The sequence below is a fragment of the Coptis chinensis genome, chromosome 4 (genome assembly GCF_015680905.1).
Source record: "Coptis chinensis isolate HL-2020 chromosome 4, ASM1568090v1, whole genome shotgun sequence".
Lineage (NCBI taxonomy): Eukaryota > Viridiplantae > Streptophyta > Magnoliopsida > Ranunculales > Ranunculaceae > Coptis > Coptis chinensis.
In genome coordinates this window covers 35,324,719-35,345,124 of record NC_141459.1, presented here as the reverse complement: position 1 = coordinate 35,345,124, position 20,406 = coordinate 35,324,719, and the positions used below count along the sequence as shown (strand labels likewise).

At 39.2% G+C, this 20,406-nt stretch overlaps 1 protein-coding gene across 1 annotated transcript; it reads right to left on the bottom strand.

Moving 5' to 3' along the window:
• Positions 1–18,051: 18,051 nt before the first annotated feature.
• On the bottom strand, positions 18,052–19,464 carry LOC147503335 (uncharacterized). Its single transcript, XM_086604793.1, has one exon. It carries the CDS (start codon positions 19,462–19,464, stop codon positions 18,052–18,054), a length of 1,413 nt encoding a protein of 470 aa, XP_086460919.1.
• Positions 19,465–20,406: the final 942 nt, after the last annotated feature.

Below are 20,406 nucleotides of genomic sequence, written 5' to 3'. Positions count from 1 at the left end.
TTGCAAAAAAGCATAGCATCGTCCGCAAAAAATAAGTTAGAGATACTCAACCTCCGGCATTTAGAATGCGGATGAATGTGTCCAGCATAGAGAGCTTGATTTAGAAGGCCAGAGAGCACCTCCATCACCAGGACAAATAGATACGGTGAAATTGGGTCGCCCTGCCGAAGTCCTTGTTCACCTTCAAAGAATCCTTCAGATGTTCCATTGATGTTAATGGAATAAGAAGGGGTGGTGAAGCACATCGTTAGCCATTCTATAAAGAGAGGATGAAAACCAAATCTCTGCAAAATCATACCCATAGCTTCCCAATTGACTGAATCAAAAGCCTTCTTTATGTCTATCTTGATTACATAATTCCTGGTGCCATATTTCCTGGTGTAACCTCGTATAAGCTCATGCGCAAGTATAATATTATCTTGTATGTTCCTGCCTGGTACAAAGGCAGACTGAGCCAAAGAGATTAAGAGTGGCATATATTCCTTCATCCTGCTTGGCCACACATTTGTAAATAGTGTTACAGCAAGCAATGGGCCTGAATTCATCAACCTTTGAAGGTGCAAGATTTTTAGGAATCAAGCAAAGAAGAGTGGAGTTTATACCTGTTGATACGGACTTCCGATTGAACATATGTTGAATTGCAAGAGAGAAGTCTTCACCAACTATATCCCAGGCTTTCTTAAAGAAGAAAGCATTGAAACCATCAGGCCCTGGCGTTTTGTTATCATCCATAGAAAAGAGTGCCTCCTTGATTTCCAAGATATCGAAATCCTTGTTCAATCTAGTTGCACTCTCAGGTGGCAACTCCTGAAGATTAAGCTGCTCCATAAACCGAGGGTTACAAGAGGGTGAAGAAGAAGTACCCAACAAATTTTTATATAAGGAAATGAAAGCCTGAGCAACATTAGCCTGGCCCTCCTGTTGATTTCCTTGAGTATCCAATATAGACCAAATGTTGTTCCTTGTCTTCTTTTCCTTTACAGCATTGTGGAAGAAAGCGTTACCTTTGTCACCAAAGGATAACCAGTCAGTGTTGGTCCTCTGCATGAGGTCATACTCCTCCATAAGCATAAGATCGCAAAGCTCAAATCTACGACTTCTTTCTAGATTAGAAAGATGAGAATCAAAAGGACGCTTCTGCATATGCATTTGGATGTCTTCTAGATTGGCCCTGGTAGCTACCACTTGATTTTGAAGATCCATGGAACTAAATCTAGGCCAGCCTTTGAGAGCTTCCTTGAACATCTTTAATTTCTTACAAAGCATAAACAATGGATTACCTTGTCTGGGGATATACCAGCACTTTATAAGAGTGTCCTTGAAGGATAGATTCACAACCCAGTAATTACAGAACCTGAAAGGTGCCCTGCATGAATGAGAGTTGGAGATCGAGATAACTATAGGTGTATGGTCAGAAACACCTTGCGGTAAAACTTCCACTCTAGAAGATGAGAAATAGGTAGCCCACAAGGAATTGATAAGACACCTGTCTATCTTAGACCATCTCCGCATAGAACTAGAACCATTGTTAGTCCAAGTAAAGAACCCTCCACTAGATTTATGATCATAGAGACTTACGGTGTTGAGACAATTTGCAAAGGGAGTAGTTTCCCTAGGGTGCACCAAGTCAGTACCAATCCTCTCTTGAGAATAGAGGACATTGTTAAAATCACCAGCCACACACCAAGGACCCGAGAAGGATGTGTTAAGACTGATGAGATCTTTCCAGAGAATCAACCTTTCCGCTCTTTTATTACTTGCATAGACTACTGTAAAATGAAACATCTGCGTTAATGCAAGGATGGTGACCTGAGCATGTATGAATTGATCGCTTTCCAAAAAAATTTGAACCCCAAGAACTGAAGGGTCCCATGAGAACCAAATGCATCCAGCAACTGCACTGGAGTAATTATGTTCAAACTTCCAAGATGGGCAGCAGACATTGTTGATACTCAAAAATTTTGCTTGCCGAACTTTCTTTTCCAAAAGGCAAAAACAAGCTAGTTTATTCTTGATTCTGAAAGCATTTAGAGCTTTTGCTTTATTCACATCATTTAAACCCCTAACATTATGAGTGCAAATCTTCATGGGATCATCTTTTGTTTTTTCCCTTGTTACCCGAGCCTTTGGCCCTGCCTCTACCCTCTTTTCCCGAAGTTCGCAGTTTTGTTGTCAGAGAATGGGCTCTAGTAACCACTTGAGACGGCATATTCAATCTTGTGACTTGCGGAGAGTCCACAATATGATCATCAAAAGGATCATCATGCATCTCCGAGATGTTGTCATCTATACCATCCTCCTCCATGACTAAGGCAGCGTATGCATTATTGTCAACATTAAATTGGAAGAGATCCTCAGCCGATACGGTACCTTCCTCCTGTTCTAAGACTGACTGTGGCTGTTCATGTGTTGAATAGACAACCACTTCTTTTCCTCGGGGAGGGAGTTTCGGGCATTCTTTGAAAACTCGAGAGAAGGTAGGGCTACCTGAATTTCTCAAAGAAAAGGGAGAATTTCCAGGCAGATTGTTCAAAGAAGAGCCATCAGAGGTTGTTCTAAGAAGTCGAAGAATATTAGGAGTGGCTAGTAGAGGGCCCAGCGAACTAGCACTGTCCTTGTTATACCTAGTAAGAGACTGGCTTGGCCGTGATAGAGGAGGAGAGAAAGGAGAGCCCACTATCGCCATAGCAGTACTAGGAGATTCCTTAGAGACTACTGCTCCCACGAGTGAGGTAGGAGATCGAGCTCACATCCTAGCAGAACTAGAAATGATAGTACTGTTCTAGTTTCAATACAGCCCCAGTTCCCATAAATTTGTAGATCTAATTTCAATTCTTGTTGTTATTCAATTTTTAGTTATTAATTAGATTTGAAGTATTGTTAGTTCAAATTAGTAAAGTTCAAATTTTTATATTATGTCTAGTTTTAATTCAATGGGAAATGATAGTTTGATGAATCAAGGCTAAACCTCCATTAGAGGGGTTTGATAAAGCCTTGATGAAAACTTGATTGTGTAGTATAGAATCGTTGTAAGAATCTATTCCACTCTAGAAGGTCGTTGATTCGCCATGAGAATAGGTGGACAACCTCACATGGTAGTTATGAATTGGTAGAAATGCCATATATAATTAGGGATTAGAACGACCAATTCTTACCTTAAGAACGTAAGAATTGGTTTACAACAATTCTATGCTAGTTTATTAAGTTGGATTCAAGGTGGAATCAAATTCCCCTAATTCTTTATCTAGATTCAACTCTTAGCATTTTGTCATTTCGTTATTCGTAGCTTGTTATTTGAATTCACATCATAGTATAAATTCCACCATTACTCTCATTAGACTTTGGATAGACTCGTCAATTGTAGAAAACTTGAATGCTAAAGGACTAGGAGTGGAACGAATCTTCTATTCTAACTCTACGTCAATAGATTCGAGAGTAGAAAACAAATTTCTTTGATAAGTCTAGTATAAGCGAAACAGTTTATAGTTTTACTTTCGTTTAGAGTTCATCGCTCTATTCGTGAGCAAGACTATTCATTTTTACGGGGTTATCAGTCGCCCCACTGAGCCTTTCATTAATCCTTTCTATTTCACCAAAGAAATTCATTACCCATCTATTAACCATAAATAAATAAGCCCACCTAGATGATGAGTATGAGAAATAGGATGAAGTACGGAAAAATGAAGATAAAAACTTGTCACAAATCAAAATCAATTACCTGCCTCAGAAGAAAAATAAAATAAAATAGAAATATGTTTCCAAAAATCAAAAGAAATATCAAAGTTAGAATTTCCCCCAAAATCAATTCAAAAGGGAATACAAAAGCTTAAAAAAGCCAAGTATGGAAACCCATGTTAGAAGCAGGAAAGAAAATAAGGATTTCTCTAGTGTAAATATCTTGAAGATCTTATTCTCTCATACTTGTCATTTTTGAATTTTCCATTCCATTTTCTTCTACGCTACCACCTAAGCCCTATAACACCTAATAAAGGCCTCTAGCTCAATTAGGAGTAGGATGGTGTGATAATAAGTAGTAGACGTGAATTCTCGACCTCGGCTCCTCTGACTGTCATTGAGTATGCGAGAAAATGTATGCCCACTACACACTGGAGTTAGCAAAACTTGAGTGGAAAAATATGAGAGAATTGTGTTTCGACACATACCTGTGAGAACTTACTTAAGGACGCTATCCAAATGATCTAGAAATGGCCCTGCTCGTACATTTCATTATAAAGATCACTACATGCATGATCATATGTAAATGTTTTGATTATTGTATATATATTAACTTGAATTTCAAACGAATTAATCCTTGTTTCCCCCGCTAGTGAGATGTACAGATATCTGAGATTAATTAAGGGAACAGACCTTTGTTACTAAGTCGTTGCAGTATAAATGAAGTTTATGAGTATCTTCTCTGGAAAACTCTCACGAGGCTATAACTTGTCTACTAGGGAATTCCCAGTGGTTTAAGGCATTGTTGTATATGGTCAATGCAACCGCACTCTGCGAAATGAGACTTAGTTTAAGACGACACATTTTTGGCCACTTATCATTTTAATGTCTCTTATTTGCTTGAGGACAAGTAAAGTGCTATTTGGGGGTGGTGTGATAAGCACCAAAAACTGTAATACTAAACCCCGAGGAACATAGCATTTTGGTTAATTATGTGTTTAATAATCATGAAATAATTATATTTTCGTACTTTTGCAGGTTTTCGCAGTTAACATAAATATGATAATAAAACATGCATCAAAGTACGGGAATACTGTGCATACTTGAAGTCTTCCCACTCAACCCCAGTGAAGCCCAACAGAGCTTGACTAAAGCCGAAGTTTCCAAAGGGACAAAACCAGTGCAAAACGGGTCCACGAGTAAAGAAGCAGCAAACTTCTGTAGCTCACATCTTTCAAACTTGGACGCTGATTTTGGCAAGTGAACTGCCAGACCAACCAGGGCGACGAGCTCTACGCAAAGACAGAAAGTTGTAAAAATGCCAAAATCCGAGTTGCCACTGGACACAACACGTGGACCCACTCTGCGAGCCCACAAAGCGTGATGAGTCACCAGGGACAGGTGGCAAATTAGGGGCACACCTTTCTAAGAGAAACAAAACAAAACATTAAATGAAGGTTTTGTTTTGTATGAAAAGAAAGTTTTGGAAGTTTTGACAAGAAAAGGACAAACAAATGAAAAAAAGTTCTATTTGAAAGAAATGACAAAATCATAATAAAGAGGGGGCTTCATGTGGGAGGGGATATATATATTTGGTGATATGAGAGGGAGACCTTAGATTGGAGATATTCCTACTCTCATTTTTGTTACGTGTTTTTGTATTTCCCTTTAATAGCTTATTTCATTCCAAGCTTGGTAGCAAGTACTGTAAGTACTCACTTTAATAAAACTCAATTTTTCTTCAAGTTAAATTCATGTTCTTCATTTACTTATTTATTGCATACAGCAAGATTAATCAATCATCCAAGGACCATAAGCTAAAATCCTCCCAAAGGGAGGGTTATTAATGCTCATGTGAGGATCAGGTTGCCATTTAATGTTCCAGAATCACTACATAGGAATTAGGTTTAGATTATATATCAAGTCCCAAAATGATTGAGTCTGGTCAAGTTTGGAGTGCTGATGCTCCATAACAGTCTCGCGAGAGACCTAGAAAGTCTCGCGCGAGACCCAATGGTGACCGTCAGCCTTCTGGTTTGTCCAGCTAATGTAGAATCAAACCAGGAGCTAAAATAATATTCCAGAGATAGAATGTTAGTTCAACTCCTTATGCTAGTGAGATGAGTGCATCTCACTAGGGATCTATACTCAATGCCGTTCCGGGTTTGTCTATGAACTCAAAACGGATTAGAGTTGTAGTGATATGGTACTCTAACTTTGGAAACTGATTTTGCATGATCATGATTAACCCTTTTCCTGTATCTCTATCCCTGTTTATTTTACGTAGAAATAAATCGTTGTAATTTTACGTTACTTGCGTTCCAAGTTTTAATTAAGCAATAACCTAAAATCCAACTCACTAAAAGCTGTAAATCCAGTTGTGAACCTTGCCGAGCCCTAAGGTATGGACGATCCCTTACTCGATCTATCCTACCAACCCACGTGAGTAAGGTAACTTGACTAATCGGACGTTTACGGACTTTGGACTTTGAACTTCGGACTTAAAGGACAAAAAAACCTAAAATTATCGTTTATCACCTCTCCACCAATCAGCACATGAGGTCTTGTGGACAACAAATAGTTTTTTTTTTTCCACAACTAGGGGTTAAGGAGACCCCAACCTTTTATTAATGACAAAATCTCAAGTACAACTTTCCTTCTTTATCCCCCTTGATCAATTCACTAAGTTTTTGATCCATCGGGGGGAGAAAGTACATGCATTGGTTACTACATTCTGTACTATGGGTACTGCAATTACTACTAACTCTTGATAGGTAATCCACAACTTGATTTCCTTCTCTAAAGACATGTTGGAATTTAACCTCTGCAAATCTTGCTTGTGCACACCCAATCTGAGCCACCAGGTTCTTATAATTGCAAGGTGGAGCTTCCCTCTTTTCCAAGATCTGTATCACTCTCAGTGAGTCAGATTGCACTACCACCTCCTTTATGTTCATTATTTCCACTCCTTCAATGCCTTTTTGGACCCCAAGTAGCTCTTGATATAAGACTGACTGTTTTGTGGAGTTTTCGCAGAATGCCATGAGAACCTCTCCATTTCGATCCCTTAAAACCCCATAGCCTGCTTTGCCCTACTGTAATGATCCATCCGTGTTAAGGACAAGAATGTCAGATTCAGGTTTTAGATCCATTTGACCCACTGGTCCCCCTTGGCGTGTACGCAACACCAATTCGAGCCTAGTCAAAAGCGGTTAGCATTCGCGACATCATCCTTCACCGCTTCAATGATTTCCCCGGATATAATTTCATATTGTCCAAAGCCTTCATGCTCATCGAATCAAGATCGAGGAATCGCTGCCTCTTGAGCCTCCAATTCCTCTCATTCCATATAGCTTGCACGCTGCAAAGACAACGGGTTAGCTCTCAACACTTCGAGGCTATGGATTTTGGTCTACAACACGCATGATGTAATACATTCCGCATGGGAATTCGAACTCTTCCCGGTAACCCCATCACCTTTTAAACCTGCTCCACACCGGTTTGAATAGGAACACTCAAAGAACAAATGCACCGAACTTTCCTCATGTAAATCCACGAGGCAAAGATCGCGAAGTACCCAATCACTTTCTTTGCCATGAGTCCATTGCGGGTTGGTAGCGATCCGAAAAAACACCGCCATACGGTGAATGAATGCTTCGCACCACGACTTTCCCTATACATCTTGTACCATTTTACTTTACTTCTAACATTCTTCAAGACCGTAGATAGGACAGAGGACACGTAAAACAGAACGAACTCGATGGTGTCCAAACTACTTGGTCCTCTCGAGGTGTAATGAAGTTAATCGTGCTCATGATCGCCCTCTTCACCTCACATTCGGGTAAGTTGATGATGCTCCTTGCCCACTCTCCATTTATAATCACCGAACCGAACCGACCAAAGACATCCATTGAAACTACGCCAACCCGGAAGTGCCCTTACATCGGGGTCCAAGATGAGTGGGCGCACACCATGGGTCATGCCAAAAACTTCGTCCGTTACCATTTGCTATCTTTGTATCTAACAAACTTCCAGGTGAGTCTCTCTCGTTTCTTTAGTATCCTCGCCACACCCATGAAAGCAAATCCCTGCGGAATTTTCATGGTCCAAAATGCTTCTTCTTTATGTAGTTCTCCCAAGCCCACTTAACCCATACACAATCGGGGGGCCAATTTCACCACTAATCCACAATATGCAGCTTTGATTCCAAACCCGTGGATCCACCAAACCAAGTCCGCCTTGCTCTTTGTCAAGCCCGAGAGTAAGCGTGGCTCGCGATGGTGCATTTTTTCGCCATACTTGGTCCCGCCCGGATGAATCTGTTACCGCGGTTTAGCTACTTTATCCAACACTACTCGGGAGAACAAATGTTGTTGCCCAATAGTTACGAAAGGATGAAAGCAATCGACTTCACAAGCTGCGCTGCCCGCCTCTGTTCAACTCCTTGTTTTTCGGTTTGAGATTCTTCGGTAATCTTCTCATGAGTGGCAAACATTCTTTTTTTACCCCCTAATCTTGTAGCCGTGAGTGGCAGCCCCAAGTAAGTGACTAGTGGGGTTACAAGAGAGATGTTCATGGCTTTTGCTAATGCTAGCCCTTCCGCTTCAGTCATACTTCCTGTTAGAAGAGTTGTCTTTTCATTACTGAGCTTTAGTCCTGTAGCTTCAGAGAAAGAATGCAAGATATCCTTATCAGCCATAATAGAGTCCATGTTACCTTTACAGAACAGGAGCTCGTCATCAGCAAAACATAAATGAGATATCCCCAGCTTTTTGCACTTAGAGTGGGCTGAAATTTTCCGAGATTGCAGCCCTTGGAGGAGTAGCACACTCAAAATCTCCATGACTAGCATGAACAGATAAGGAGACATAGGGTCTCCCTGTCTTAAGCATCGCTTCCCTTGAAAATACCCTTTAGGAGACCCATTTACCATCACCGAGAAGTACGGCGAAGTATAGCACATCTGAAGCCATTCTATGAATAAGTGTGGGAACTTGAACTTGTGTAGAATTACTTCTATTGCTACCCAAGAGACAGAGTTATAAGCTTTCTGAATGTCCAGCTTTATTGCACATCTTTTCTGCCCATTCTTCCTTGAATACCCACGCAGCAGTTCATGGGCCATCAAAACATTGTCCTGAATCGATCGTCCAGGGATAAAAGCAGTTTAGGGACTTGATACCAAAGATGAAATGCAATCTTTCATTCTGTTAGTTAACACTTTTGAGACACATTTATAAACAATGTTGCAACATGCGATAGGTCGAAAGGAAGCAATATGCGAGGCATTTTTCATCTTCGGGATAAGACACAGAGAGGTAGAGTTTATACCTCCTGGGATCTGCTTATGGCTGAAAATATGCTGAATAGCTCGAATGAAATCATCACTAATAATATCCCAGCTTTTTTTGAAAAAGCAAGCGTTGAATCCATCCGGACCTAGTGCCTTGTTATCTCCCATCGCAAACAGTGCGTCTTTGATCTCCAGGTCACTAATAGGGGAAACTAATAGCTGACGTGTACCAAGTTCTACCTCAGTAACATTCACACCATTCAGAAACTCGGTGTCACAACAAGCTGCTGACGACACCCCAAGTAGCTCTGTATAGTATTTCAGAAATGCTTTAGCCACTGGTTCTTTTCCTTCCATTCTGGTTCCTTGCGCATCTGTGATACTCCACACCCTATTTCTGATCTGTTTTTCCTTCAAAGCATTGAAGAAAAATGCATTACATTTATCCCGAAGCTTAGCCAATCAATATCCGTTTTATAGTACCACTTTCGGCTTCCTCCGGCTTGAGTAGGTGACACGACTTTTCCCTCACGGCAAACTCTTGTGCACTAAGAATAAGGTCGAGCGACTTTTTGTTCAGTTTTCTTGAATCGCTTCGGTTCACTTCTTGTTTCAAACCACCCTTTTCTCGAAAGTATCATTCCTGACCGATCGTGTCCACCCTTTCAACACTCCTTTCAAACTTTTGATTTTACTTGTTAGCATGAATGGCGGACTCCCATGATCATCGATTTCCCAACAAGCTCTAACAAGAGGCAGAAAATCGACTCATTTGTCCACACATTCTTTGAAAGCGGAAAGGATTTGTTTCTTCTAAAAGTTTCCAAAAAACTCAGAATAAACGGGCAATGATCAGAGAGCCCTTGGGTTAAAATCTCCACCTTTGTTGCTATTGGAATGGACGTCCAAGGCGCATTGATAAGACACCGATCAATCTTTGACCACTTTCTTATTTTATCCCCACCGCTGTTCCATGTGTAGAAGGATCCAGTTTCTGCGTGATCAAACAGCCTTGCTGTATTTAGACAATTCGCAAAAGGGAGAGTCTCTCTTGGGTGAACAGCCCTATCTCCCACTCTTTCGTGTGAAAACAATACATTGTTAAAGTCTCCCATCACACACCACGCACCTTGAGTTCGGCACTTATCATTTTCAGCTCATCCCACAAAATGAGCCTCTCATGACTCCTATTACTAGCATAAACAATGGTAAGGAAAAAGGAGAACCCATGCTGTAGGCTCTGAACCTTGCAGTGTAAGAACTGGCCCCTTCCACCTCTCTATGTACATCCAAAATGCTCGTATCCCATGCAATCCATATACGTCCATGTTCATCACTCGCATAATTATGTATGCATTCCCATGAGGGGCAAACCATATCTGCAATAGTGAGGTGTTTTTCCATCTTCACTTTTGTTTCCAACAAGCCCATGCAACTAATCTTCTTCTCTACAATAAACTTATTTAAGTTTTTCGCTTTCATGTGATCATTCAACCCTCTTATATTCCAACTACACACCCTAATCATTGTATGTCCATAGTTGTATGTCCACAAAATTATTCTTTATATCAAAAGGGATCCGGCAATAAATTGGGCATTTGGCCAATGGGCCTTAGGATTTTTGTATATAGGATTTACTTAGAGGATCGACAAAAAAGAAAAGAAAGAATATCACAGGACATGACAGCAAAAGGATCAGCAAAAGGAGGATCAACAAATAAGCTTACTAGTTCTCAAAATATTAGGGAATTGTGTAATTAAATTAGGATATGGGCATGTCTAATATATTCAAGGATCGGGTAAACCATATTTTGGTTCAAATAATTAGGTGGAACGGCAAAAGGATCGGCAAATGAAAGTAACACTTATGGATCGGTAGAAACAAGTATTTCAAATGCAAATTGATCGAAGAAAATGAAAGGGTTGGGGATGAATTTGCAAAGTGTGATGGGAGGTATTGATCGGCAAGAGAATATAGAGCAAAGGTTACAATTTGGAATTAATAATCGAATCAGTTTCAATTTTGGAAGCTTGATCGGCAATTTGGTGGGTTTCAAAAGCTGATTGGGTTTGAAAGTAATTAAATTTGTTTGAATTAGATCGGCAAGTTCGAACTGATCGGTTTATACTTGCGAAATTGATCGGCATGAGTGATCAGTTTGAATTGATCGGGTTTAAATTGATGTGATTGGGTTTAAATTAAAGCTTTGATTAAAGCCTATTGGATTTTATTACAAAAAAATGGGGTGTTATATTGGTTTTTTAAAATTAAAAGGATCGGCATTGCTTAGTTGCTTAGAGAAGTAGGTGCGGCAAATATAATGTGTGTCTTAGTAAATGGCAAGGGCAGTTTCGTAAAATAGGTTATTAGATTGAAAACAAAACCATCGGCTGTTTAGAAGTTTGAGTTCAAAAATCTGTTAAGTTACAGAAAATATAGCTGGCAGTGGATTTGGTTTTTTTGGTGATGAGCACATGAAAATTTTAGACTTGTCTACCCAAGAGGATCGGCAAAAGGTAAAGAATATTAGTAGAACATTACAAGCTTAGAGCAAACGAATCGGAAAAAAATAGATCAGGCTAGAGAACGTGCTCTCTCTGCTGTTGTTCTGCTTTCTTATCAGCTATCTTCTACAGCCTTCTTATCAGCTGTTCTACTGTTGCTGCTACTACCTCTACAGGTGGTGGATTTGCAGGAGCTGTGGTGGGAGGATTGGTATTTGATTGGTTTGAATTGTGTCAAAAACTGATCGGCATCAGCAAGTTCAAAATGAATATTTCAATTTAAACCAAATTGATCGGCATGTTAATTGGTTTTAGATGTTTTAGTAGCAAGGATGGAAGCAACAGTTCTAAAGGAGGTAATGTTGAAGCAAACAAATGGGATTAATTGGAGATTGTTGATTGGTAAATTGATAGGAAAGTCTACCTTTTCGGCAAATTGGGTTATCAAAATCGATTAAGAGATCGGGTTAGAAATTGTAATTGATATGCAATTGTCATTAACCGGCAATTTGTATAGTTTATTTATTCGATCGGTTTTGAGTTGTAAGATCGCAACTTGACAAACTCATCAGCAATATTATAAAGTGATTGAGGCTATAAAAGCTGTTAGATTTTTCAATTGGTTTGATCAGTAAATATTTTAATGGATTAGTGAATCGATTGGGCTAACTGTTGGGTATTCAATACGCAATTAATGAATTGATTTGAAACAAGTAGGTGGGTTGGGATCGGTAACTTGATAGGATCGGTTTTGATTTTTTTTGTCTCTTGATTGATAGGGTTTGGAAAATAATTTAATTTGTTGGAATTGGATCGGCAAGGTTGATGGACAATTTAACAAGGCTAAGCGAACTTGATCGGCAAGTTGATCAATTGGCAAGTTGACTTTTCAAAGCTCAAAATTGAGCATTCAAAGTGATTTGCAACATTATTAAGGTGCAAGTTCAAACTGATTGGTAAGTGAATCTTTTAGGACTAACACTTATACAATCGTCTAGTTGATTGGAAGTAGAATTGATCGATAATTTAAAAAAAGGAATTTGTATTCAATAAAATATTGGAAACACAATTAGTGATTTGACTGGAAAATTGAATGATTGATCGCTATAAGCAAGATCGGGCAAACGAATTTTCCAGTCTTAAAACATGTTGGGCTGAGAGAATTGATAGATTTTATAAATTGGTCGGGTTTTCGATAGGTGTTATTTATTTGATATGGCTTGTAAAATGGTTAGAGGATCGGGTCATTAAAATTAAAGATGGGATTCTCTTTTGTTTTTCTTGTGAAGCAAAGGATCGGCAAACCAATGGTTAGAATATAGGGTCGGTCAAAATGAATAACTTAATTTAAAGGCAATGGTTAGATTCAAATAATGTTGAAATATATGCAATTGCAGTTTGGTAGGGTCAGCACTCAGCAGTTAGGAATTGGAGGCTAAATTAAAACTTAAAAGACCAACAAAGATGGGTCATGTGATTTTTCTTACCCGAGTGCTCTGTCGGCACCTTCGGTGATCTAACAACAGCGCCTTTCACCGCTAATACAAAAAGAGTCAAGGTCAAAGCATGAACATTGAAAGAGCGAGTGGAATTTTACCAAAGCCGCTCTAAGCTTGAAACGTCGCTCTGTCTTTCTCTGGTTCCTTTCCATGAACTTACAGCTGGACCGCCCAAGAACTAGAACAGAACTGAACTAGAAGTCAAAGTGCTGGCAAACCAATTTTTATGGTTTTAATTAGAAAGTTGGGATGGCAATGGAAATAACAGGGCAAAGAAACACAATTAGATCGGCAAACAACATCAAGGCTACTACTCAAAAAAGGAAAGGTCAGGTACCAATATACACAATTGCTTGTTTTGGGTCAAGAGAGAAATAGAGCTACCAATCAAAGGGATCGGGTAACAATATAAGATGTTTAGAACAACTAAAAACTCTATCCAATTTTCAATTTGGGTTACCAAAATCTGTTGGGAATGATTAGATTTAATTTAGATAGGTAACTTCACTCGGGTTGGGAGCGGTTTGGTGAATTCAAAAAATTAATCGGGTTTGGAGTGTATTGGTGGGCTGTTTTAAGTTAAAAAGTAAATATTGATTGATAGAGCTAAGAGCTATCTAGGATCACGAACTAGGATCGGCTTGGTAGTAACAAAGGTAGGTTGGCCCTTGTCATTAAAAATAAATCGCATGGGTTTGATTAACGAATTATTAAAAGATAAAAGGGATCATCAGCTCTTCTAAAAGGATCGGATCAACTCGAAGGCAAGACATGGGAAGACTCATTAAAAGATTCATTTGCTAAGGCATGTAAATTTTTTGTAGCCGATCTATTAAAGGTGGTTCAAAAGAAGTTTTCAGAAATATCAATTTTTCCAACGAAAAAAATGAGAACATTCTGACCTAACAAGAAGATCTAATAATTTTTCGTGGTTTCGCCGCCCCCAATGTGTAATGATAACGTAAGAAAATTTGAGATGTCACCACCCCCAGTGTAATGATAACGTAATGAGATTTAGGGTGTCGCCGCCCCAGTGTAATGATAATGTAACGAGATTTAGGGTATCGCTGCCCTCATAGTGTAATGATAATGTAAAGAAAAGTGGGGTGTCGCTGCCCCCAGTATAATGATAACGTAACGAGATTTAGGGTGTCGCCGCCCCATAGTGTAATGATAATGAAAGGTGAGGTGACCCCTAGATTGTAATGATTATATATTGAAAGTTGGGGTGACGTTGCCCCCATAGTGTAATGATAATAAAATTTGGGATATTTGATCCCTAGTTAAAACGAATTGAAAGATGGATTGAATTTTATTGAATTATGAAATGATTAAATGAATGAAAAACAAACATTAAATAAGATAAAGATATCAACGATAAAACTTCTTCAAATGAAAAACATTCCATGGCTTGACAAATTTTTCTCCAGTGATTCGACGAAGGAAATAAAACCCTTTAGATACTGGTCTATCAATAATGTACGGTCCTTCCCAATTCTTTGACAGCTACCCAGATTTAATGAGCTTCTGTTTGCAGCTAAGTACCCAATCTTCTGGTTCAAAACTCTTGAGGCAAAGCTTTCTATCATATTAGTGTTTCATGTTTGCCTGATATCTGATTATACATTGTTAAGTTTCTTCTCGAGTTTTATCAATTGAGTCTGTCACCAAAGTTAGAGCAACATCATTGTTTCTAGTTATTTGTACTGCTTCTGTCCTTGTAGTTGGTGTAATTAATTCTGTTGGGAGGACAACATCCATGCCATAAGCTAGGTTAAAAGGGGAAAGATTGGTAGAATGCTTTGGAGTGGTACGATAATCCCAAAGCACTGCTGGCAACTCTTTAACCCAATTCCCTTTTGCTTCATGAAGCTTCTTCTTCAAAGTCGAGAGAATCATCTTATTGGTTGCTTCTGCTTGTCCATTTGCTTGTGGATAATATGGTGCGGAGAAATTATGCTAAATTTTTAGTGGTGCAAAATTTGTGAATTTCTTCCGCATCAAATTGTTTACCATTATCAGAGACGATGTTCGATGGAATTCCAAAGCGATAAACAATGTCTTTCCATAAGAAACGCCGTACATCTGTTACTAAGATGTTGACAAGCGATTGAGCTTCAATTCTACCCATTTAGTAAAATAATCAGTCGCAACTAATAAGAATCGTACACTTCCAGAAGCCTTTGGTAGGGATCCCATAATATCCAAGCCCCATTTAGTAAAAGGCCAAGGGCTTAGAATTGGGTGGAGTTCTGTTGCCGGAAGTTTGCCTATATTTGCATGTTTTTGACATAGTATGCATATTTGGGCAAATTTCGCTGAGTGTCTTTGCATGCTAGGCCACCAGTATCCTTGAGTCATGGCTTTATGTGCAAGACTACGTCCCCCAGAATGGTTTCCACAAAGTCCGGAGTGTATCTGTTCGAGAACTAGATGACCTTGATCTTTGGAAAGACATCTTAGTAGAGGACTAAAATTGTTTGCCTTCCTATAAAGTAGGAGTTTGCCTTTAGAATTTGGAATTATGACAAATTTCCATGCATCTCTCTTAATTTTGTAGGAAAGCGACGAATCCTCAGGTAGAGTTCCATGTTGCAGAAATTCTAAATAAGTAGGTCTCCAATCATCTGGTGAAGAATCATTGTCAATAGATTGGAGATCCAAATGTGGTACTTCTGGAGAATTATCTACTTCGTGGAATTCATCTTCCATATCAACATTGCTTTGGTCGGCAAGTGGAGAATCACTCTTAACACTATGATCGGCCAAATCTTGATGGTCGGCTAAATCTTCTTGAGCTGCTTCCTGTGAGTGAGATTCTGAACTTGTGCCAACCGATTGAGCTAGCTCTTCTCTCTTTCTTTTCCTTGTAGTTACAACATTTACTTGCTCGAAATTGAAATTCTGAGATGTCATCTGGAAATAGCATAGATGAGCAATATATAAGTTTTGAACATGTTCTTCTATAACAGTTATGATTGGAAAAGGTTGGAAATCAATATAGATTTTTCTTTCATTGTTAGCATCAACTGCGGTAGAGAGATAGGCTAAGGCATCGGCGTGACGATTATCATTGCTAGAGCACTGGTGAACTACAATGGATTTGAAATGAATGGATAGCTCATGCATTTTTAGGACATATGCAGCCATCTTATCATTTCGAGCAACAAAAGATCCACCAAATTGATTCACAACAAGCTTTGAGTCAGTGAATAACTCGATCTTTGTTGCCCCCAAGTCAAGTGTTGTTCGCATTGTATAAAGAACCGCTTCATATTCAGCTTCATTATTTGATGCACAAAATCCGAGGCGAATAGATTTTTCAATTTTCTCGCCATTAGGTCGGATCAAAACACAACCAAGGCCTAAACCTGATTTGTTCTTAGAACCGTCCGTGTATAGAATCCATAAAGAAGGGTCGGCACTTGTGGAAGGATCGGCCGATCCTTGTTGTGGATTAAGAGGAGGTTCCTCAAACTGCTCTTCTATGGTCGGTATGTCATCGACAGGAAAATCAGCCATAAGTGATGCCATTGCGTGGCCTTTCTCAGATGATGGGGCTTTATAGATAATTTCGTAGGCACTCAAATATGTTTTCCATTTTGCTAATCAGCTCGAATCAGCATTTCGAAGAACTTTTCTCAAAGGGTATTCAGTGTAGACATTGATGATACATCCTTGGAAATAAGGCTTCAATCTTTGTGCATTATGGACAAGTGAGAGAGCTATTTTCTCAATCTTTGAATACCTTGCTTCTGGAGCTGTAAGGGTCTTACTTATGAAGAAATTTGGTTGTTCATTTTCATCATCAATGAATAAGACAACACTCACAGCTATTTCTGATGTTGCCAAATAGATGTCATATTGTTTGTCCGATGGTCGGACTAGCAAGAATTGGCGGCCGTACTAGGTATTCTTTCATTTTCTGAAAAGCTACGTCCCACTCATTTGTCCATTGTGGATATCCCTTAATGGCTTGGAAAAAGGGGTGGAGCCGATCTGAATATTTTGAGATAAATCTACCCAAAGCGGCTATCCTACCCGTAAGTTGCTGGATTTGCTTCTTGGTTTTTGGCAAGGGCATTTTGGTAATTGCACGGATTTGATTAAAATTAGCTTCAATGCCTCATTTGGTCATAAGATATCTAAGAAATTTACCCGACGCCAACCCAAATGCGCATTTTGATGGATTTAGACGCATTCGAATATGCAGCAGCCGATCAAATAATTTTTCCAAGTGATGTAGGTGTGAAGACTCTTCATGTGACTTGATGACCATATCGTCAATATAAGCTTCCATAAACTTGCCTAAGAAGTCTGAAAATGATGTATTTATGAATTTATGATATGTTGCTGGTGCATTTTTTAGACCGAAAGGCATTACCTTATAGCAAAATAAGGCTTGGTCTGTTATGAAAGTTGTAAGTTCTTATTCATCTTCAGATAATTCAATTTGATAAAATCCCATTGAGGCATCCATAAAAGAAATTTGTTTAAACCTTGAAGTGGCATCAGCCATTTCAGAAGTACGAGGCAAAGGATACGGGTAAACAGGACATTTTTTATTGACAATAGTAAAATCAACATAGATTCTAAGTTTCCCATTTTTCTTAGGGGCTGCTACTACATTGGATATCCATTTCAGATATAGTACAGGCCTAATAAAATTAACACTTATAAGTTTGTCGATCTCTTCTTTTACTTTGAGCTTACGATCGGGAGTCATTCGCCGAGGCTTCTGGCGCACTGGCTTTTGTGTTTTGTCCATATCTAGCCTGTGACATGTAAGTGAAGGATCAATCCTAGCCATTTGTTCAACCGTCCATGCAAACACTGTGCAATTTTTCTTCAAAAGCTCAATGAGTTCATCTTGTTCCTTCTTGGAAATTTCTGCAGAAATAAAAGTGGTTTCTTCTTCCTTGTTGCCGATTTATACTCCGTAGCGTTTACCCTGCAAATGGAATTCTGTAATTGTTATTTTACGTCATTGACATTTAGGATGGTGTTGCCCTTGACTTCCGAATCTTTATAATCTTCGAGCATAGACTCATGGCACTTCAAAGTTGCTATCTGATCACTTCAAACTTTGCATACCATACCATCACACCAGAACTTGATAGCCTGATGGAAAGTAGAAGCGACAAATCCCATTGAGTGAATCCAATCTCTTCCCAGAATGACATTGTAGGAGGAGTTACAATCCAAGAGAAGAAAATCAATTGTAACTTCCTTGTTCATTAATGTCACCGGAAGATAGCATCTACCAATTGATTTTGCTGCTGTTCTATCAAAGCCAATGATAGGATTTGGATTGAGAACTATCATTTTCTCAGAGAGATTGAGTCCTTTGTAATAACACTTGTAGATCACACTTGCCGAACTACCTGTATCGATCATAATTTTCTGCACACGATGAATTCCAACAAAAGCTTGTATTACAACAGCATCATAATAAGGATGGTGCATTCCTATCAGATCATTGTTAGTCCAACAGAGAGGTCCTTCCTCATATGTCTCAGTACCCATACGGTAGAGAAAATCATATCCACTATAAACATAGTGGTGGCTGGGATCAGAGATCTTGGAGTGATTGAAATTCTTGCACTGGGTGTTAGACATTAAATCAACTCTAGCATGACCGACTTTGATTACATTGTGTGCGGTCACTACTAAAGCTTGTTTTGTTTTATCCATCACGTAATCATGGAGCATACCCTTCTCGATCAAACCTTGGATTTTACCCCTTAAAGATCGGCATTGTTCAGTTTCATGACCAAAATCATCGTGGAACTTGCACCACAGTGATTTGTCACGTGTGGCCTTGGTATCTTTGGAGAGAGGAAAAGGTGGAGATAAGATATTCTTTCCTTTAATCTTCTCATAGATAACAATATACTTCTCGTTGAGGGTGGTAAGATTTAACTCAGAAAGTTTCTTTTGTTCTTTGTCGTTCCATTGTTGTGGCCTACCATCACTCTTAGACTTTTGATCGGTTGTTTGTTGATACTTCAGTTTTTGACTCTGTTCCTGCAGCTTGCTTATTCGATCCATATCTCTGTGAACTCGTGCTGATACATCATCTTCAACTCGAATAAACTGTTGAGTTCGAGCAAAAAGTTCATAACGAGTTGTTGGGACATCTTTTACTATAGAGTTGTAAACGCCGTTCCTATCATAATTAATGCCTTCCTTGAAAACATAAATGACAAGAATATCATATGCATCTGGAATTTCAACAGCCGCTTTCCGAAATCTCGCAACAAACTTACTAAGCCTTTTGTCTTTTTGTTGTTTAATACTGAATAGAGAATCAATATTTTTAAGTTCTTTCCAGTTGTGACGAAAATGCTCGGCAAACTTGTAATCAAGATCTATAAAATTGTGGATGGATATTTCTGGAAGCATGTTAAACCATCTCATCGACTCAATTACAATGAGTGTAGACGGGAATAACTTGCAAAGAAGTGCATCGTCGAAAGTCCATAAGATCATCTTGTTTCTGTAATTAACAAGATGCATCAAAGGATCTCCATCAATCTCATTATACTTCTCAAATTCTGGCTGCTTGAAGTCCTTGTGATTAACAGTTGTTTGGATTTGGATAGAGAAGGGAGAATCAATACCACTCTCTATAGCGAGATTTCAAATTTTGTTTTCTCGTGGCTCCTTATCATTAACAGCCTTTAGTATCATCTCATAGAGACATTGTTCAGAAAATGGAACATTCTCTCGACGATAGTCACGACCAAACTGTGGACGTTTTGACCAAGATTTCTTTAGAGAATGTGGAGTGAGTTCTCAATGACCTATCCATGTAGGAGAAGATGACCGAGCCAGTAGTGGAGATCGGTTCCTTCGTCTCCTATGGTGAACATCGGGAGAATACGAACAGAGTGCTGGACTGTCACAACCATTTTCTTGACTTGTTACAAGTGAGTCTCCATCTCCATGGCTACCATTGCCAACATACTTTGGCCAACAATGAGCTCTTGGATTGGGACTACAACTTGAGCGATTAGGTTGTGAACTGGAACTGTTTGGTGAATAGTGCTGCTATCAAGATCGGCGCATACTGCTGTTGCGACGAGGACTTGATGTGGCTTGCCTACCCCTCTTAGAGCTTGGGGTAGGACCTTCATTGATTTTTCATTGGTTGGGTAGTCTACCTTGCCGACCTATATGGATATTTTGCTGATCTCCCTTAGTATGGTTCGAATCGGCTAAACCTGTTTTCTTCATGAGATCTTTTGTGAGTTGGCGATCCCTCATAGGGTGGTCTGTATCAAGGTCGGCAGAGGAGTTTGTAGATTCTCTTACGATTACACTGGAAAGTGTTGGCTTTCGGCGTTGCACATTCTATTTACACGAAGCCTTTCGTAAGTGACTCGCACGGTTTCTCTTAGTATAGGAGTTTGTGCTTGGAGTCTTTGACAG

Coding starts and splice junctions, on each gene's coding strand:
- LOC147503335 (XM_086604793.1), bottom strand. CDS start 19,464: ATGATCTTATGGACTTTCGACGATGCACTTCTTTGCAAGTTATTCCCG.